Genomic DNA, 20,471 nt, shown 5'->3' on the forward strand with positions numbered 1-20,471 from the left:
CATTTCGAATACTTCGAAATTTCGAATAATCTAAATTCATATCGAAGCGAATTCGAATGCTCTAATATTCATTCGAATATTCGAAACGCCCGAATATTCACCCATCCCTACTTACTATAGCTGTTTAATTTTCACATTGCCAAGAAGATAGGCGTGCTTGTACAACAGCAGTCGTGCTAACCAAGTCTGCGAGGCTAACCCTGCCTGTAGCAACATCATCACCACCACAAGTTGTGTGTATGCATTTCAGTAAGATCCCAATGGCAGCCTGTGAAATCCTAAAGAAATGAAATCCTAAAGAAGGGTGTAAAACGGGGAGGTACAATCTCTCCGATGCTATTCACTACATGTTTACAGCAGGTTTTCAGAGCCCTGGATTGGGAACAGTGCATGATAAGAATTAATGGACAATACCTTTGTAACCTACGATTCACTGATGACATTGCCTTCTTCAGTAACTCGGGGGACAGGCAAAGCGGAATGGTGCGTTTAAAAATTAATATGTAGTAGAAAGCTAAGGTGACATTCAACAGTCTCAGAAGAGAAGAGCAGTTTGCATAGGTAGCAAGGCACTGGAAGTAGTAAGGGAATACATCTACATAGGGCAAATAGTGACCGCTGATCTGAACCATAAGACTGATGTAACTAGAAGAATAAGAATGGGGTGGATTTGGTAGGTATTCTCACATTACAAATGGCAGTTTACCAGAATCCCTCAAGAGAAAAGCTCAAAACAGCTGCATCTTACCAATACCTACCAATGGGGCAAAAGCCTTGAGGCTTACAAAAAGGGTTCAATCTAAATTTGACAATGCAGCGAGCGAGCCATGGAAAGGAAGATGATAGGTGTACCATTAAGGGACAAGGAGAGAGCAGGGTGGGTCCAGAAAACAAGCACTTATTTATGACATATTAGTCTAAATCAAGAAGAAATGGGCATGGGCAGGGCTGATGTTGACTATGATTTCAGTAAGACTACTTTCGTTCGGCATATTTAGAAACATATTTGCAGCAGAAGTGTATGCTGAGCAGCCTACATACCACAAGCACATGAAAGTAAAACACTTGTACCTCAACTTGGCCGCCCCATGCTGTCGTGCTTGAAACCTCTAAACAGTAATCTTCATATTCTTCTGCATATGAGAAAGAAAAATAAGAATTAGGTCAGCAAATACCACTGTGAAATGCAGCATTGAATAAATGTTATGAAAGCTCTTCTAGTAACATAATTTACAGCTGCACAACTAAAAAATCTAACAGCACAATAAATAAGCATAAGTCACTACAATCACCACATTATCTGTAAATGGGTTTACCTAGCATCAAGAATACACAGCAACAAGTGTAATAAGAAAAATTTTGGAGGTATACTCAAAAGAACGTTACCATCATGGTGCATGCTAATGGGTTTGATCTGCACAGCTATGATAACAACTATCATTGCTGTGTAGTAATAGGACTACAGCTACAGAGCTGCAGTGTGATTGCACTAAACCATCACCCATGGGGCATTTAACAGGGAAGGCACAGAGAAGTCACTAAAGTGATGAATTTCTAATGCTAGAGATTAATCAAAGAGCACTATGCAAGCAGATATTTTTTTTCAGCTACTTGAAACTTTTGCATTATTGCTTACACAATCTCAGGCTCTGTCACTTTTATAATGAGGGTATAGTTACCAAATGACCCAGCCTGCATTTTTTTTTATTGTTCCCTTTGTGCAAAACTAGTCTTGAAAAGCACTCAAGCAACAACTGATAGCAGCAGCAAGCTTATGTGTCATTTTGCAATAACTTCTTTTTAAAGCTACAGCAGTTAGCTTAGAAATGACATGAAATACAGGCAGAAGAACAGACATTTGGGCGAGTTGGATTGCGTTAAACCCACGTGGGATAGCTTGTGCCTTAAAATGTGTGGTTTCGTTGCTAATAAAGTTAGTTGTGAGACAGCGCTGGTGTTTGTGTTCCCCCTTCTTCTCTGTGTATTCATTGTTTGCGCTGAAAACCACTCATCATGTTTAATGAAATACAGGGTTTGGAAGCATTAAGTTATATGAATTATGACACACCTGGGAGCAGGCTGATTTTATTTGTGAACTGAAATGGCCCCAGTCTACCTAAGTGATGAGGGTTGCCATGATTTTAAGGGTTCACAACATAATATTATACTGACTTCGTAGAAATGTTACAGTCCACCTTTATGTTTGGTGAACTGTTAATTCCTGCGTTATGCTAATGCTGTTCTATAGCTGCAAAGTCAACTGAAACAAGCCAAGCATCTTTCTAAACACTGGGTCGATAATGTTCACCAATGAAAACAAATCCCACACACTGATCCCACACATTGACGAAATCAGTAATTATAATTGTTGGAGTTTAATGTCCCAAAACCATGATATGATTATGAGGGATGCCATAGTGGAGGGCTCCAGAAATTTCGACCACCTGGGGTTCTTTAACGTGCACCTGAATTTAAGTACACGGGCCTCAAACATTTTCGACGGAGGCGAAAATGCAGCCGCCGCGGTTGGATTTCGGTCCCGCGACCTTTGGGCCAGCAGTCAAGCACCACAACCACTAATTCTTCCACTAGACCACCGTGGCGGGTAGGGAATCAGTACATGCGAAACTTTCATGAGCTGGCAAGATGAAACAGTGCATCAATATATAAGAAACACGCAGCAAATTTTGGCGACAGATATATTCTATAGCTGTCGTAAGTCACCGTGCTATATGATGCAGAGAAAAGTTTAAATTTATTCAATGATGATGATGATGTATGATGCTTATGCGAAAGGGCCAGATGATTTTCAGGAGCAAATAGTCTTGAGTGATAACTTTCAGCGATACTGTCTCAGTTGCAAAATTTTGCATGACTCAGCACCAGACATGTCGAAGTAGACACCTACAAGCTTTCCTGGCATTTTGAAAAGATAGAAAGCCTGACACAGTGCTAGAAACATTGTAAGCCATACGTTAACGGTTGCATGGCTGCCTAAAATATGCAAATAAATATAGTGTGAAGACAGCAAGGTTGCTTGGACTACCTCCATTTATTCGAAGGTTCTAAGCCAGGTCATCGGCTCCCCGAAGAAATGAATAAACTGTAATTAAAACAGGACAGACATTGTGCAGTGTGTCATCTTTCTTAGTCCTCATCCATGGCGCTGCATACTCTTTTAATTATAGATAACCAACTACCTTGACCCACCACCCTTGTTAGAATGAACCGTGCCTGTGCACTCCACCCCACCCACCCTTTTCTCCCCAGGGCCACAAACCTTAAGCAGCGTAAATTAGCGGCTGTATTTCATTCTAGACATTTAGTATACAGCTGAAATGATCCTTGGTTGTATATATGCTGGTCTGAAAGGAGTGACTAATACTGGAACCTAGTCTTGGGCTGGTCTTGGAAGCCAGAGAGCCCCAATCAAAAAGACTGTTCTGAAGATGCAATGCATCCACAGCCACATTTGATATTATAGTAAAAGTAGCCAACTTTAGCTTTACTATCCACTTCTCTGTGAACATGTATGTGTGCTTCATTTGCTGATACCATGCTCTAGTGTGCTGCAATCTAAGAGTATAAATGTTCAGACATGCGTTTTTTTGTTTTCATAACTTGTGGGTTTTCTTCAATCCCTTTATTATCACCCTTATCAGGCTGGAGCATTTAGTGTAAATTTGCGCATGTCCTTCACACCCACCATAGGCCACCAGTGTACACCACCTGGCAAAATGTTTTGCAGCCAAAAACGATACAAAAAATAAAGATTTTTTTTTATTTGCCTATTTGATTCTGCGCGTATTCAAACAACTAAAAAAAACTATTTAAAGGCACTTTGTTTGCAACATACAAGCAAAAATATTTTTTTTAATATGCAGAAGATTGGTTTCACTGTACTGTATCACGAAAAGGGCCCTCACCTTTCCAGTCTTCGGTGAAAAAGATGTCTCTATGAAATTTATAAAATAATGCGAAGGGACAAGCAAGCCCGTGAAAAAAAAAAGCCTTGGACGCACCCGGTGGGGGTTTATCTACATCTATCGGCGTCCACTGCCAATATGTTGAGATGCGGTTGACGTACGAACCCAATAATTTAGACAAGATATGCTGCTCTGTGTAGTCGCTGCCACACTCGCAGGAGAACTCAAATTCTTCACTCCACAAAACTTCGGCAAACAGATGTTTGTTTCTTCATTTCTTTTCTGAAAAAAGCTGCTGCTGGCACGTGCACACCGATCGCGCACATTGGAGGCCGCCATTTTCTAATTCCGGTTACGAAAATAAAGTCCTTTCTGGACCAAAATGCATCCTTTGAGCGCGTTTTTAAATTTTTTACTGTGCTATCCATTCAAGCCATAGAAATCAGCAAAATGAATCAGGGTAGCTTAAATGCGGCGCCCCCAAGCGCTTCTTTCAGCATGGATGAGCCCAGCTCGTCTTCGGTGGGAGCGGTACAAACAGCGTGGACGAGCTGAGCTCGTCTTCATTGGGGAAAGGGTTAATCGTCATTCCTGCACTCTACGACTGCACGCTACCTGCAACACTGCAGCAGAAAAAAGTCTCTTGTGGTCATTCGGTGATTCACTGCAGGTTTGCTTTGGCTTTAGTTTATCAAGTGGTAACTCATCATTGCACCCTCACTTCCCCCTTTCCATAAAGCAATTTCAGCTCCCACTTCAACATCATTACGGACATACGTGAAGACACGGCGATGGATATATATGGTCCACATCATAGGTCCCTCCCAGACTTTATGGATGAAGCACAGCTGCACAATTTTGTGTAATGTGTATTGATGCTGTAGAGCAAACTAACCAAATAAATAAAGCACATAAAGAAGGACAAAAAGTATGAGTGTTCATATTGCCTGTTCTTTTTATAGTGAGCAAGCTAACAAAACAGAATATAAGAAACATGTCCAGTAATGATTTGTTAAATGTCCAGATATGAATAAGGTGCACCTCACTGTCGCAGAAAATATGCGTTGCAGTATGCATAAAAAAAAGTTAGAATTTTTGCTGGTTTCTCTGTAACACTAATTCCCTCAAAAAATTCGAGCAAGGATGTCTGGAAGAAACCTGCTGCACCCATTTATTTTAAATGTGAAAATCAGTGGCTATAAACGTCTTCAAGATCACGCAGACTTTTTATCACTCACCTGCAGTCATCATGTCACCACTCTTTCTGCTTGTTAGGAAAGGAAGAAACTCTTCAGAGTGAGACAACATGTACTTTGCAGTTTCTTGCCGTAATTCACTCATGGATTTCTAAAAGCATGGTACAAAAGGAAAAAATCTTAAAGATTCTTGCTAGCTCCACAGAACATAGAAAAAATAAATTAATGAATGGGGAAGAAAGTTTTCTCAGACATCAAAAACCCGTACCTTATTCCTTACATCAGGGGTCTCAAACTCGCCTCAGCTAGTGGGCCGCAGTCACAAAATTCAGTCCCGCAAGGGCCGGGACAGTGAATAAGGTTAGGTTCGAGAAAAATCTTAGGTTCGAGTTAAAATCGAACCCAGGCCATCTGCGTGGCAAGCAGGTGTTCTACCACAGAGCCACACTCTTACTTAAAACTGCTTCAGAAAGAAATACTATATGAATGTCATGTAGTGGAAGGAGTCTCCTTAATGCATGTAATATTGCGTGGCAGAAGCGTAGAATCGCGCCAGGCGTCAAAACTTGTGAATTGTGCAATGAGTGGGTGGTTTAAAGCTGCCCAACCATTACAAAGTGCGCAGCTGTGAGGGTGGACGTGGCACCTTACGGCCACGTAGTGGGTACATGGCCAATTCTCAAAAGGAAGAATTATCGCGTAGTGGGCACTTAACAACTGTACTTGCAGTAGGCATTTTAGGATAGTTTGAAACGGCCAATGTTCGTTTCTGACCAGTCGTTCGTTTCCTTACGGCATGGTTGAGGCATGCACCAAAGAAGCCAGGCTAGCAATAGAGAAGGCGATACGCATGGGGCCCGATTACGCTATCGCGTTGTACTCTTGAAGGCGAAGCTCAAGCATCATCCAAGTGTTTTTTTAATATATGGGATGAAGACATTCATGTACGGGCAGGGCAACCAGCGAAAGGTCTGCAGGCTGCATACAGCCCGCCGACCACGTGTTTGAGACCCCTGGCCTACATCATATTATATTATTCACAAGACACAGAGCTCACTGCAAATATAAGAGAGAGGTTGAACGTTTGTTTAGCTATGTACAATAATAAAATGATGTAGACTCTTGGAATCACACTACATGTTGCTGGACTAGTTGCGTGACAATTAAATAGCAGACTTGATGACAAAAATAGGAGAAACACACACACAGAATAGAAATGCTCAGGAGGCACAACCAAATTTGACGAACAAACACACTAACTTAAAGCAATAGGCAATGTGTACCGACTTGGTTATGCCACAGATTGACTGATACATGAGCTATGTCACATGGAACTTTGGCAAAGCAGCCCAATCATAGAGCATGCGCACACACATATGCATACATACATGCACGCACACTATGAAGCTTTTGCAGAGATCTAGGACGACTTTAATGGACAGCAAAAGTTTCTCCACAATAGCAATTGATGCCAATAAAAGTAGAAACTGGGTGCACCTTTCGAAAAGCTGTAGGACAACTTTAATATATGGAAAAAGTTTCTTCACTATAGCAATTGATACCCATCTTCAAGGTAGAAACTGGGTGCACCTCATAATTTTTTATTTCATAGAATACAGATACTTTTACTATCGTAAAGAAGTGCCAGCTGTTAAACATCTTTAAGGACTGATTAAGTGATTATTGCAGCAGTGACCAGCCAATCAATGTGTGTGAGTGTGTGCTGGGCTAGAAGCCAGTTTTGCACCTAAATTTTTCCTCTAATTGCTCAATGCAATGGCCAAATAAAAGATCATAGTTTCACCTGAGAGTCAAAACATATAGTGCAGTGAACATTCACTTACTACTTAAATTAACAAGCATGGTGTCACACATGCATAGGTGAACACGAATAGAGAACATTTGCTGTCGCAACGCTTGCATCAATAAGAGCACAGAGAGAGGTGAGTGAGCATGCTACTTTGAAATAACATGTCCTCCAACACTACGCATGTGGCACGAGAGCACACATGAAGCAATCATCTCAGCTTGCCCATCATTTGCACACATCATAGATTACCTACAATATCTGGAAAGAGGGGTGGGAGCACTTAGGTGCTCAGCTGTACCACAAGGTGACTAGAAGAGGAGATGCATGCTAACAACCATTGTCAAATACTCATATTGCACCATTAAATGATCCAAACAAGGCACCACAAAGGGCTTACCATGATGCCAAAAAGCCCAAGCTGATGTTCCATGGCTTTGTACATGCTAAAAAGTTTAGTGAACATTAGTAAGAAAGGCAATAATACAAGAAAAATATCTATGAACTGAAAACACAATATGGGGCAAACAGTCTGCTATAGGTAACAGGAAAAAGTATATTCTCACTTCAATACATAATTAACAGTCTCAATTACAATTAAAGATGCATTCAAAAGCATGACAGCAGCTTACGAACATTCATGATAGACATAAATATCTCCTTGAACTGTGGTATGTAGCATCCACAAGGTACCACTTGTGGATGCCTAGGGGTTATCAGCAAAAGCTCAACTGTGGTCTGAAGCACACTAGTGTGCAAAATAACAAGGAAACTGGGAAAGCTGAAATAAGGTCATGATATCACAGCATGAAAACAAGCACAGAAAAATGTAGGAATGACATCAGTACTCATGTCATTCCCAATTTTTCTTTTCTTCATTTTCACATTGGGATATTTCCACATGTGATGGTGCTGGATTTCTGCAGCTGTATCTAGTCATGGCAAACTGCCAGAATTTGCCGTGCCTGGGATAATTATCTTACAGTCATTGACAAACCAGTATCCTCCAAAATGAAAGGAGGCATATTACCTCCAGATTGACAAATTGCTTCATCACCATCATCATATTTTATATCCATAGCAGGACAAAAAGCATCTCCCAGCAATATCCAATTACCATTGTCTTTCGTCAGCTGGCTCCTACAAGATTTGTGAGGGATGTAGCATCCAAATACTGTTCCGTGGAGCTAATTCCTGTTCTGGTGAGGATGCCAGTGATGGAAGTGGCTTTTGATGTTTTGGAGCAGCTTTTGCAGCAGGGAAAATAGCAGATGGGAGCAGACATTTACGCCTTTGGAGCAGGGAAAGTTTTCATTCCGAGCAAGGAAAGCATGATGCATGATTTGGAGCAGACACTCATGGCTTGCATGCAAGGTGGCAAAATGTGCATGCAGTAATGAAAGAAAGAACAGTCTTTAAAAACATTTACATTTGTTATCAATTGCATAATGTACCTACTTTGCGTAATGTACTTACTGAATTTTCTTAAAAACACAAAGTGAACATTTAAACATACTAGAGATTTTCAGAATGCCCTTTCCTCTCAAATTAAAATCAGCAGGGTGAAATATGATTTACTATCACAGTAACTCATCACATGAGCCTTTAAAATGAAATTACATAAGATGACAACACATCAGCTAAATAATTTACTACAGTGAAACTAATATTATTCAAATCAATCTGCTCTAGTCACATTGAAAAATTGAAAATTCGATTTTATAAATGACATAAATTTTGTGCAGATCATCAATTAAAATCAAGAGCTTGATGACATAGTAGTCAGTACAACTCAGCAGTGTAAATTGAGGCAGAACTGAAGACATGACAAGTGCTCTTCTCCTCACAGAAATTGTAAGCAGGCTACTTCATAGAACCTCTTGCATTGACTCGTGCTGCATGGAAACCACATCATATTATGAAGCAAGCAAACAAGCGTGAAATCTAACAGTGCTTTCTTACACTGGTGCATTACCACAAGCACGCTTAAAAAAAGATTTCTAGTTGTGCACATGAGATATAAAACATGAAGTACATGCTTGGAGGAGCCACTGATGAGGCATGAAGCAACATGCAAAACCAATGCTGTAATGTGCAATAATAGCAGGCTACAAAATTACATGCTCAGTAAGATGCATCAGTATGCTATATACATCACAAAGCATCATCAAAGCAAAAAAATAAATGGTGAACAGTAAGGTATTGTCAAACATTAGACAAAAAATAAGAGATAGATACAGGCCGAGGCTCACACGTGTGTTTATATTTCAAAAATTCTACTCATGTCTGCATGTACGAAACTATAGGTGCCTAGAATAACAGAGAGCTGAGCTAGTTGTTAAGTATTCATTCTAAAATGACAGGGCGTTTGTGGTGTCCTGACTTCTTTCTTGTGTCCTTGTTTGCACGCCCTGTCTTTTTAGAATGAATATAGGTGCCTGTGACACGATGACACACACTAAAGGCTTTCAAAGAGCTATTGTTATTTAAGGCTAGGCACACAGGAGTCCAAACCAGACCCTTGTGTGCTTCACTGTCACTCCTAACTCAACCACTGCAGTTTGATCACCGAGGAGCCAAGCATGCTGGCACTACTGCAAGTTCCATAAAGCTGCACTCCCAGCACACGGCACTGGCACAATAGCTCAAAGACTTGAAATTTGCTTGGCTTGGCCACTTGGGCAACAAACATACTACAGTACCAGTTTCAGAATCATTACAGTTATGTTCATTCAGCCTGTAATATTGACATGGCGATTACACAACTTGTGTGAGCCTCAACACAGATGTGGTGCAAAAAGCGTGAAAAGCAGTCATTCAGTACACTATATATCAGCATTTCTTTCTCAGTACAATTTGGCACAACTGGCGCAACACTTCCATCACCAGGACAAAGGAAAGAAGATGACTTTTAAGGGCTCATTTTTGTTTGTTAGACACAATATTAATCATATCTGGGGGTTTAACGTCCCAAAACCACGATATGATTATGAGGGATGCCGTAGTGGAGGGCTCCGGAAATTTCGACCGCCTGGGGCTCTTTAACGTGCACCTAAATCTAAGTACACGGGCCTCAAACATTTTCGCCTCCATCGAAAATGCAGCCGCCACGGCCGGGATTAGATCCCGCGACCTTCGGGTCAGCAGTCGAGCGCCATAACCACTAGACCACCGTGGCGGGGCACATAATATTAATGAGAACTAACAGACAATAATGTCAAGGAAACTATAGGGGATGTTATTTGTAGTAATTCGGATATAAATGTAAAGAAAGTAAAGTGGACGAAAAGATAACTTGCCGCCGGCAGGGACCAAACTTGCGACCTTCGAATAACGCGTCCGATGCTCTACCACTGAGCTACGGCGGCGGTCATCCTCCCGTGCACTTTATGGGGTATATATGTGCATTTAAACCTAGGAGTGTTAGTCAGCGCCGATCGCAGCCATGGCAGCGAGTGTGGTACACTCTTTCTTCTGCCTGTTGGCATCACGTAGCACGTGATCTTTTTGCGATGAGGGTCTCATTCTGGCAGACTTGATGCTTTCAGGTAGTATGCGAGGGATTATTGGTCAGCTGCCTGCTTGCAAAAAGATCACGTGCTACGTGACGCCAACAGGCAGAAAAAGAGTGTACCAAACTCGCCGCCATGGCTGCGATTGGCGCTGACTAACACTTCTAGGTTTAAATGCACATATATACCCCATAAAGTGGACGGGAGGATGACCACCGCCGTAGCTCAGTGGTAGAGCATCGGACGCGTTATTCGAAAGTCGCAGGTTCAGTCCCTGCCGGCGGCAAGTTATCTTTTCGTCCACTTAACTTTCTTTGCATTTATATCCGAATTACTACAAATAACATCCCCTATACTTTCCTTGGCATTACTGTCTGTTAGTTCTCATTAATTATCACCGGTATATGCCTTTTCAAATTTCAGTGGACTTTCGTAATTTGGTAGCATGGGAACTGCTCAAGCTCCACTAGCTTTTGGTATAAACCCCCCACCTTGAAGGATGGGGCTCAGTGATTTCAGTTGACAAGCCCCTAATTTCCCTAAGCTTCTGCCTTAAGCTAAAGAAATTTTATATTGTAGTCTTGGTGCCTTAACCAAAAACGCAAAACTTGTCACCCAATTCCTTACTCCTCACTTCAAGCATGTTCCATAATGTGCCTGCAGTCCAACTACTATGTCCTACACTTCGGTCTGAAGTGGCACAGCTGAAGCTTGGACCATTGTAAAGTGACCATTGTGAAATTTGTACAGTGCATTATTTGCTCTGGTGGGCGACATGAACTGCAACTACGTAGATAGAGTGAGCACAGCTGCCATTACTACAGCTTATGTTAAAAACATTTGAGGTACCTAAATTTGAAGACGTGATATTTCTGAACCGATTTAGTTTTGAGTGCTTAATATGAAGTCTTACCAATTTCCGTCAGAAGGAATCTAAAAAGAAAAGCAAGCAAACAAACTGCTTTAAACCATAACAGAAAACTTGAACTATTCAACTTCATGAAACCAAAACTTCAAAGCTTAGTACAGTAAAAAATTCACACAACAAATAAGACAACGAAGAAATCAAAATGTCTCTTGCCAATAGGATGTTATGAATACAAGCTTAATTGGATATAACAACAGAATAGTGTTGGGTATGACTTCATTACAGTTAGGCTAGGCTGCCCTTGATATTTATATGCAATGATTTTGTTTGCATATGTGTACTGACAATGAAATGTAACCACCACTCCTGAGTGTTCTCAACCTTTCAAATACAGTCACCAACCAATAATTTGGCCTCCTTGCTTATTTAGACAGCGTTGCTATGCCGCCACAAGCTTCACAATTAATGCACAAGGATTACCAAAATTTTGAACACATTGCATTGCACCATAAGATAAATCTGACTGTGACTGTGCGACCACATGCTACTTAAATTTGTCCACCAAGTAGAGCAGAAATAGCGATATCTTGGTTTTGGTATGTTGCCAGCATGATTGTCAGCCATATCAGTGGCACCTTCTTGAAACTGAACCTTGCGAAGCTTGGTTAGGGTGGCTAGCTAAGTCCAACTAGTAGTTTCAAACCACACCCATACCGCAGGACAAACCAGGCCACTAAGTCATAAAGGCTGTTCCATACGTGCAGCATTTGTAAATTTTAGGTGTTAAATAATGTTACGCCCCGAGCAACTTCTTCAAACAGTATCAAGTGGCACTAACTCTTTCAATATATTGGATGTTCAGTGAACACTTTCAAAAATTCTTAAAAATAGGCTCTTTGAGAAAAAAAAAAAGAAATGCAACGCTCTTCCACCACCGTAGCGCACAAAGGCGCTACAGCCGGGTACGTCAACTCTCCGACACGGCACATAAAAGGCACTCGAGGCAGGGTGTCAACAAACACAGGTTTATTAACCCAAGAAGCAGCACAGTGCGACAATCACGAGATTGCAGGCCGCACAGGGTAACTCCACAAGACCGATCGAGTACGCTTGCCTGCGGCGCTAGGGCTACCACACAAAGGGGACCACCAAGCGCGCAAACGAGAAGTTGCCTGCAAAGGCAGCACATGACTCCCTCATTGCAGGCGTGTCAGCATCTCCCGCAGTGACAAAGCGCCAGACAGAAGCGAACTCAAACTGGAGAGGAAGGCCGGGGGTTGTCACTGGCGGCCAATGAGGACAGGCGCAGCACAGTGACGTAAGCTAGCGTGCCATACGGCGCCCAGATGCCTGAAAGCTGGGGAGAGGGAAGCATGGCTTGCACCGGACAATAGGCAGTTTTAGAATAGCGTACGCAAAGCTTCGTGTTAGCTTTTCGTGCAACTGCGCATGCGTCGTACGCTAACCACTTGCGGGCTCTCGCTAAGTGACAGAAATAGCAGGCCAGAAATGCTAATGCTAACTTAGCATACGCTATTCTAAAACTGCCTAATAAGGCCTGGTGTCGTAGTCATGACCGCCATGTTGCCATTGAACAGCGGTTCCCGGCGATTGAGGCATGTGGGGCCGGCACAACGCGCTAGTTGGGGAACGAGGCGCAAAGGGAATGCGCTCTCATTCCTACAACTGTTAGCTGCGGCAGACATCAGACAGTATCAAGGACATGCCAATTAGCTAGCTGGTTGATTCAAATTTACTACCGTAAAATCCCGAGCAAGCGCCCCCCTCCCTTTTTCTGGAGATTTGAAACATCCGCCAATGACCGAGCACGCGCCCCCACTGCCCTCCCGCCATTTTCACTGCTTCATTTAGTGCTTTTATTCGCTTTACGAGGGCATATAACAACAGTGAATGCATGCCTATTCAATAACGCATTTCATTGGACGCATCCGCGACTCTTGATCTGTGACCGAGCAAGGGCCCCCCCTTCAAATCTTGTCGGATTATCTTTCACCGTAGGGGGGGGGGGGGGGTGCTTGCTCGGGATTTTACGGTAATTAACTTTCTAATAGGCAAAAGTTTGGAGGTTATTGTCAATGGCTGTTTTGTAGCCATGGAGAAGATGATATCACATCGGTTTTTAAAACTAAGAAAATTTTATCTAAGCCCCTGCAGCACAAGAAAACCTGTGTTTTTTCAGCACCAAAACGAAGCTGGGCACATGAGCAGCGCCGGCAGTCGAGCAAACACAACATTCGCTGGTGGCATGTTGCAATGACTGCAGCGGCGAATTCGAAATGTACCGGGGGTATGGAAAGAAACACGGACAGCGCGGCGCGCTGTTTTCATCACGCTCTAACCTTGGTGGCAATAAAAAGGTGCTAGATGGTTTTCGATTGTATCATGGATGACGCTGGTGGCTTTTAATCACTACTCAGGCTACAGCCACTTGAAAATAAATGCGAAACAGCAGAGAATGTAGATGGCGCATGTTCGTGTTTCTTTCCATTCCCACTGTACGTCCTACTGTCCTTAGCTAGAAGCCTCGACGATCAGCATAGGCAGCCGTCAGCATTATCTTCTGCGTATTCTGAATGCAGGACACAAGGTAAAGGCTAGTTATCCACATTGCAAGTTTTAAGCTAGCTAGGGAAAGTAGCACAAATATTTTGAATTTCCTGCTGCTGTCACTGCAATGTGTTACCAGCAGATGCTGCGTTTGCTCAAGACTTGCGGCACTCCTCATGCGCCAAGCTTCGGTTTCATGCGGAAGAATACACCAGATTTTCGCTAACTGCAGGACTCCAGATAATTATTTTTTTTTTGCTTTAAAAGCTGATATGGCACTGCCGCCTCCGTGACTACAAACTCGCCATTGGGAATAACCACCAAATGTCACTAATTAAGAAGTTCATTAGTAAACTTAGTTAATTAACTATGACATTTGCATGATTCTCACAATTACTGACATCTGCCGAACCTGACAATTTGCTCTTTAAGAGAACTGCTTTTTCTTTAATGAAAAAGTCCTATCTTTAGAAATTTGTTAAAAGTGTTCGCTGAAACACCCAGTATGTGCCAATGGAACTGCCACACAATGGCTTTTGTGAAGAAACATATGATCATTCAGCTATTACAACACGGTTGGCTTTTTCTGCGTTGACAGAAGATAAAGTTTCGGTACATCCATTTTGTGGTCATCATATGCACTCGCAATGTCTCGCGCTAGTCAAGCAAAACTGAAGGTGGCCCGAAAGGCGACAATCTGAGGATACAGCACACCTTTTTTGGTCACTTGTAGAATAAAGTCGTTTATTTTATTGTAAATCCTTTATTTCAGGCTCCCAATTATTTGGAATTCTCGACAGTTCCCATCCAGTCTGCATTATCGATTGGCGACTGTATTGAACTCAAGTGAGGAAAGCACACAAGACAAAAACAGGGCATCTCTATGCTGCAAGAGATTGCAGCCTTGGTAACAAACACGGTAACATAATATGATCTAAGTGTAAAATAAATGCACTAAATATCAAGACAAGTACCACTGTATAACTAGCAGCATTGCAACCAAAATGCAAAAACATTTTAACGTATGCATATAACAGTGACAGAGTGGAACAGTTCTTGTCATTATTTTTATTTTTTAATCCTAGTTTATAAAATAGCAGCTCACTGATTGTAGTTTTTCCAAACATGAATGTTCACCAACAAGCACCAAAATTATTGTAAGATATTTTGATGTGGAACACAGCCATAAGCAAGCCATATTTTGCTTTATCAATATTTATTGCAACTTACTAGGTATACAATTGAATTTAAATTGAATTTTCAAGTGAAACATATATGTTTTCAAAAGTGAAATTCAATTTTAAATTTAATTTTCTGGCTTGAAAAACAAATTTAAACTCCAATCCTGGTTGCTTACCTCATAAATAGTCAATCCAAGTTTTCCAAGAATTCCACGTAATTCTCTCTCCTCCACAGCACGTGGAAGAAACTGGTTTTCCACTTCCTGCTCTGCAATCTCTTTTTCACGCAGCACTTCCTTTTGTCGTTTCTTTTCCTAGGTGTTGCACAGCATATAAATGACAATAACATTTGACATCCCTCAAAGTAATCATTCCAAACTGCAATAACCTTCTTGTCAAAGACAAATAAAAAAGGAAAAGAAAAAGCACAGAGGTCAGCTAAGTTATACACCATGCTACAAATGAAACTCAGTTGATCTACATTAGTTATCCGTGCTCTGTGGTAACAATTTTGTGGACTACTGTTCAAATGAGCCCAGTGTACCCAAATTTTCTGATATGAGGAACAATGTGTAAAGCTTTGGTTGGCTTCCCATACACTCAATGAAAAAAAAAATCCGCTTAACATGAACCTCTAGTTTGGTTAAGGTGAACTTACCGCAGCCACCACTGATGTCTCCTAGGAGAACTCGGCACAGTGAGAGACACTGATCAGCAGGTCTTGAATGAACCAACTGTGATGGCTACAAAAGTTCTTAGGGATATTAAACAGCTATGCCTGTACTGACTATGGTTACACGGCTTATACAATAAAAGCAATATTTGCAGGCTGATAATTATAGTGAACATGGTTTCGAGGAGCAACAAGAATCAGCCATGTTCACATGTGATGCAGGTAATAATGCTTACTTTAGTGTATATTGTCACTTCAGGGTATTCGATCTTGAGCAAGAGTTGAAATGTTAGCTTTTGTAAGAGCGCACAGATTTGCATGGTGTTGTACAGCAACAATTGCTACAGTAGCTGGAGTAAAGGTATAATATACTTTGTGTTATACAACAATCTGTATTGCAATCTGTAATGCAAAAATCTAAGAAATGTTTGTTTCACATCCACCTTTTCGGGTTTTATTTTATGTAGCCAATATGTAGGCGCGCCTGTAAAATCTAGATTAGTTCTGTTAGGACAAACTGCTGACAAGAGGGGCAGATTTTTTTACGGCCTGTTCTAGTTTTGTCTCAATGAACTTTAACTGCGTTTGGTTTATTCAATATTCTTTCAAATCTATCACATCGAATAAGAAGGTTGAGGATTCAGCTGAAAATTGCACCAAAATAACACCACTTCAATACCTCCCACACAATGTGAGTTATACAGGGCTAAAATTCCACGTTGTGCATTTAGAAGAGAAACTTATAAGATGTTTAGTACAGTAAGACACCTTCCTTAACATATTTTAGAGGAATGCATTCTAGGACAACAAGAAAACAAGGGAAAAGAAAGAAAAGAGGGTAACATTTGCTGTCATGAACGTAGCTTCCACATCTTTCGTTTCAGCACACCACTGCGAAGATACATTTCAAATCCATACACCAACTAGCCTTATGCTCTAACACAATTACTTTAAAGGGATACTGAATAAAAGTTTTGCTGCCTAGATTCTTAACCCAAATGAAAACTAGGGTGCTAAAAATTACCAGAAGTGTACATTTTTATACGCTTCTGCTCAGTATCCCTTTAAAGTATCACCGACATATAATTTCTGCTTCATTTGTTTTATTTAGCTAATAGCATTTTACACTGTAATTACAACATAAATGCTAAATTTACTCAGGGTGCTACAAATAAATCATCTCAAACACAACAAGAGCAGTGTGGCTTAAGCCACGAAGCAGGCAGAAGGTTATATCACAGCAATTTGAGGAAGTGATCAGCAGTCACATGGCATCACAAACCCACATGCATATTATGCAGCCCACTGCAGATTTTGCATGCAGGCCACATTGACTTGAGATAGACCGAGACTGCAATCAAGCTTTTGAAAGTTGAGTGCCTTAAGCCACACAAACTGCCAAAGCTGCTTCACTAAAATGGACAATGGAATAACGAGAAGTTCAAAGGGACTCTCCATAATGATAGAAAAATGTTTTACATAGACCCATCCCACGGCAAATATAAGTGCATAGTGAGACATTAACTAGCTGATTTTGGAGTGCAGGAAATAATTCACCGCAACATAAACTTTTGATGACAGTCATGGTGCAGCATGTATCCATTACACTACGCTGACTGGCACATGCATCAGTGATTTGTGATAACCGGACAACCACTTCTGACTGCTATCTTGTCACCTGCTTCCAGCCTCATAGCCATACAGGGTTCGTACAGGTTTCAAAGGAGAAATTTCAAGGAATCTGTCACACGTTTTTCAAGGACCAAAAAAATGGCATCCAAATGAGGATTTTTTTTTCACTATAACAATGTTTCAAATTCTGACTAAATTTATTGCACTTATACATATACATTTAGAAGAAGTTATTGCTGGGCGAGTTGGTGCATCTTAACACAAAAGGGATAACTGTGCTACCTGACACACACGTACAAACCAGACATACACACAGGCACAGTGGTGCATCTTAACACAAAAGGGATAACCGCACTGCCTGACACACACGTACAAACCAGACAAACACACAGGCACCTGTGTGTGTGCCTGGTTTGTACGTGTGTCAGGTAGCACAGTTATCCCTTTTGTGTATACATACACAGTTGAAACTCAATTTAACGAAGTCATCACCTCGCTCAAATTACTATGTTAAATCAGGAAGTCTGTAAAATCGAGAAAAGGGTTTTTCAGTCCTTCAAACTTAAAATTGTAACATAGAGACACCCAAAATCTACCACGGCATTGTTTTTGCCGCTAACCTACGTGTGCTCGTATGAAAAGTCTGTTAAGGTGTACCGAACATTGAGCCTCACATATGTGGTCCAGGCAATGCAGGCCAGGTAGACAATCACGTGAAATATGACATGCAACCGAAGTGCAAAGACGGGGAGAACGAATGCAGTGATTATATGAGCACGGCGAGCAAGGAAATTGCGAGAAGGCAATCAGTGTCATCTGTCGCATAAATCATGGAATAATGAAAGCCTACAGTAGTGTTCCTGTGAGAGCATTGACGGGAACAATAAACCACCGCCACCAGTAGTACCATCTGGTACTTAACAGTGCAACTGTTGAGTCCACTGTTCCGTGCATGTGGGTGGCGCGTAGCCTTGTCAAAATAAACCAGGCTTGTGACTATGGGTGACAGATGTTTTAACTAGAGCTGTGCGAATAGCAAAATTTTGGGTGCGAAGCGAATTCGAATATTGGAGTGTGAGTGCGAATCGAATCGAATATTTTTCGAATATTTCTCTAATATTTCTAGAATATTTTTCGAATACTTCGAAGCGTAATTGCAGAAAAAAAAGTTAAGAGAGGATTCCTAAGCGTATTCTTATGAGACAGCAACATGAAAGTGTTTCTTTTCGCTAGGTTGATGAAATGCTGGTGTGCTGGTGTTTCATAGTTGTCTTATCAAGAATGAGGCAATGTAGAGGCCGAATTGTATTTATGTACATGATTTGGTGCAACCAAAGTGTTGCCGACAACACTTCACACGTGATAGGCAAAGATGCCATTTCCTCAGCCTCTCCTCCTCTTTCAACTTCTGTGGAAGCCCTACTGATGTGGCGGACAAGGGTGTGCTCCCTTCAAGTCCGGAGTTCCAAATCTACCTCGTAGACGTCGACATATAAGAACGTCTGAAATTTTGAATGCTAAAAACTTTGGCTTCTGATTTTCGGACTTCCTGCCTAAATTTCAGGTCCAAAACAGCATTAAATTGAGCCCCCACCTCTGCCACTTCTTTCATCTCCAAGTTGGAACCAGCGTTTTCTTGAGTTAATACATTGGCGACCGTAGCGGAGCTTGAAAGGCAGCTTTGCCGCAATCTGCTTTCGGGTTATCTGCTTTCGTTTTTTCATTTTTCTACGTTGATGGGTGGTGGCTCGTCCCTGCATCGTTTGTTTTCTCGCTCATGCGCATCTTTGTTGGTCATTGCTTCCGTGCTTCAACGTGTACGTATATAAGCTGGTCTGTCATGCACAATAAACAGTTGGTAGTAAGCGCTGTGTGTGGTGTGTGTGCCTTGAGTGTGTGTGATTCTGTGAGTGCTTTGTGGAAATTATAAATTGCGCTAAGTTTCTTTCTTACAATATGACTGTATTTGTTTTTGTGAAGTTCGAATAGTTCGAATAGTAAAATTTCAATGCGAATCGAATCGAATAGCAAACACTATTCGAAAAATATTCGAAATTTCGAATATTCGCACACCCCTAGTTTTAACACAATAGCGTTAGTGCCCACAGTTGAAGAAAACGCCATCTATGTAAAAAATAGAAAAAAAATCTTGCACTTCTTTTTACTAATTTATTTCGGAAAAACCTTCCTTAAATCGGTTTTGGTTCCAAGTTAGTTTCATTAGTTCGGGTTGACAACAATGTTGAACCTTACGAGTACCTGCCAGGGAATGCAAATTTCTTCCTTAGATTGAGAACTACGTAAAATCGGGTTTTGTTAGATCGAGTTATAACTGTATTATTATACTGTAGAAACGTCTAGCCTTGATGCCATCTAAAGTAGTTCCCAACACACAACAAATGTTCAGAACAGGTGATGAGACTTCTATATTGTTACAGTGTACTAACCACATGCACCGCCCGCTTGACAGGGAAAAAGCCAGCATAAATGCAGGAGACAAGAGTGAAGTCATAAGGAGATATGCAGAGAGAGAGAGAGAAAGTGAGACAAGATGCACTGACGGGTGAGGAATGAAATGAACGATAGGACAAGGCATGAACAAACAGAATACGTGCAAACTCGCACAGTGTATTGTTTCTGAAATGAAAAGTTTGCCGCATCGACGCTAATCTACAGCAAAAAGTAGGTTGCACTGTGGACTTTAGACTGCACTGATCCTGAAATTCGAAGGGTTTTCAAGGACAGAATATAATTCCAGGACCTTCAAGGGCATTGAAAATGTACTTTTCAAATTCAAGGGTTTTCAAGGTTTTCAAGATCTGTACGAACCCTGGCCATAGCTCCTCACTACTCTGTATGCATTTAGAACTGGTCACATTAAAAGATAATTTGTTCTTGCATGTTCGAGAAAATTGTGGTCAGCCATGAAATATCACCACAAAAGTGTGAAAAACTTATTTCATGCAACCGACTACAAGAGGTGACATTCAATCAAAGGATATCTATTAAGTTTTTACAACTTCTGGCTCTTTTACCCTTCAAGGCTATCTAGACAAAGTATTATTTCCGTTGAAGTATTATTTGCATTAGGAGACCATAACTTTACTT

At 41.2% G+C, this 20,471-nt stretch overlaps 1 protein-coding gene across 1 annotated transcript in view; it reads right to left on the minus strand.

Moving 5' to 3' along the window:
* Positions 1 to 20,471, minus strand: part of LOC119405552 (deubiquitinase OTUD6B) — a 67,947-nt gene that overhangs the window by 15,363 nt on the left and 32,113 nt on the right. Inside the window, exons 4-8 of the mRNA XM_037672396.2 lie at positions 15,235 to 15,372; positions 11,355 to 11,374; positions 7,330 to 7,375; positions 5,165 to 5,273; positions 1,072 to 1,133 (exon numbers count right to left, since the gene is read on the minus strand). Of these exons, the coding sequence (XP_037528324.1) occupies positions 1,072 to 1,133; positions 5,165 to 5,273; positions 7,330 to 7,375; positions 11,355 to 11,374; positions 15,235 to 15,372 (375 nt within the window). The remainder of the gene's footprint in view (positions 1 to 1,071; positions 1,134 to 5,164; positions 5,274 to 7,329; positions 7,376 to 11,354; positions 11,375 to 15,234; positions 15,373 to 20,471) is intronic.

Source organism: Rhipicephalus sanguineus, chromosome 1 (genome assembly GCF_013339695.2).
Source record: "Rhipicephalus sanguineus isolate Rsan-2018 chromosome 1, BIME_Rsan_1.4, whole genome shotgun sequence".
Taxonomy (NCBI): Eukaryota; Metazoa; Arthropoda; class Arachnida; order Ixodida; family Ixodidae; genus Rhipicephalus; species Rhipicephalus sanguineus.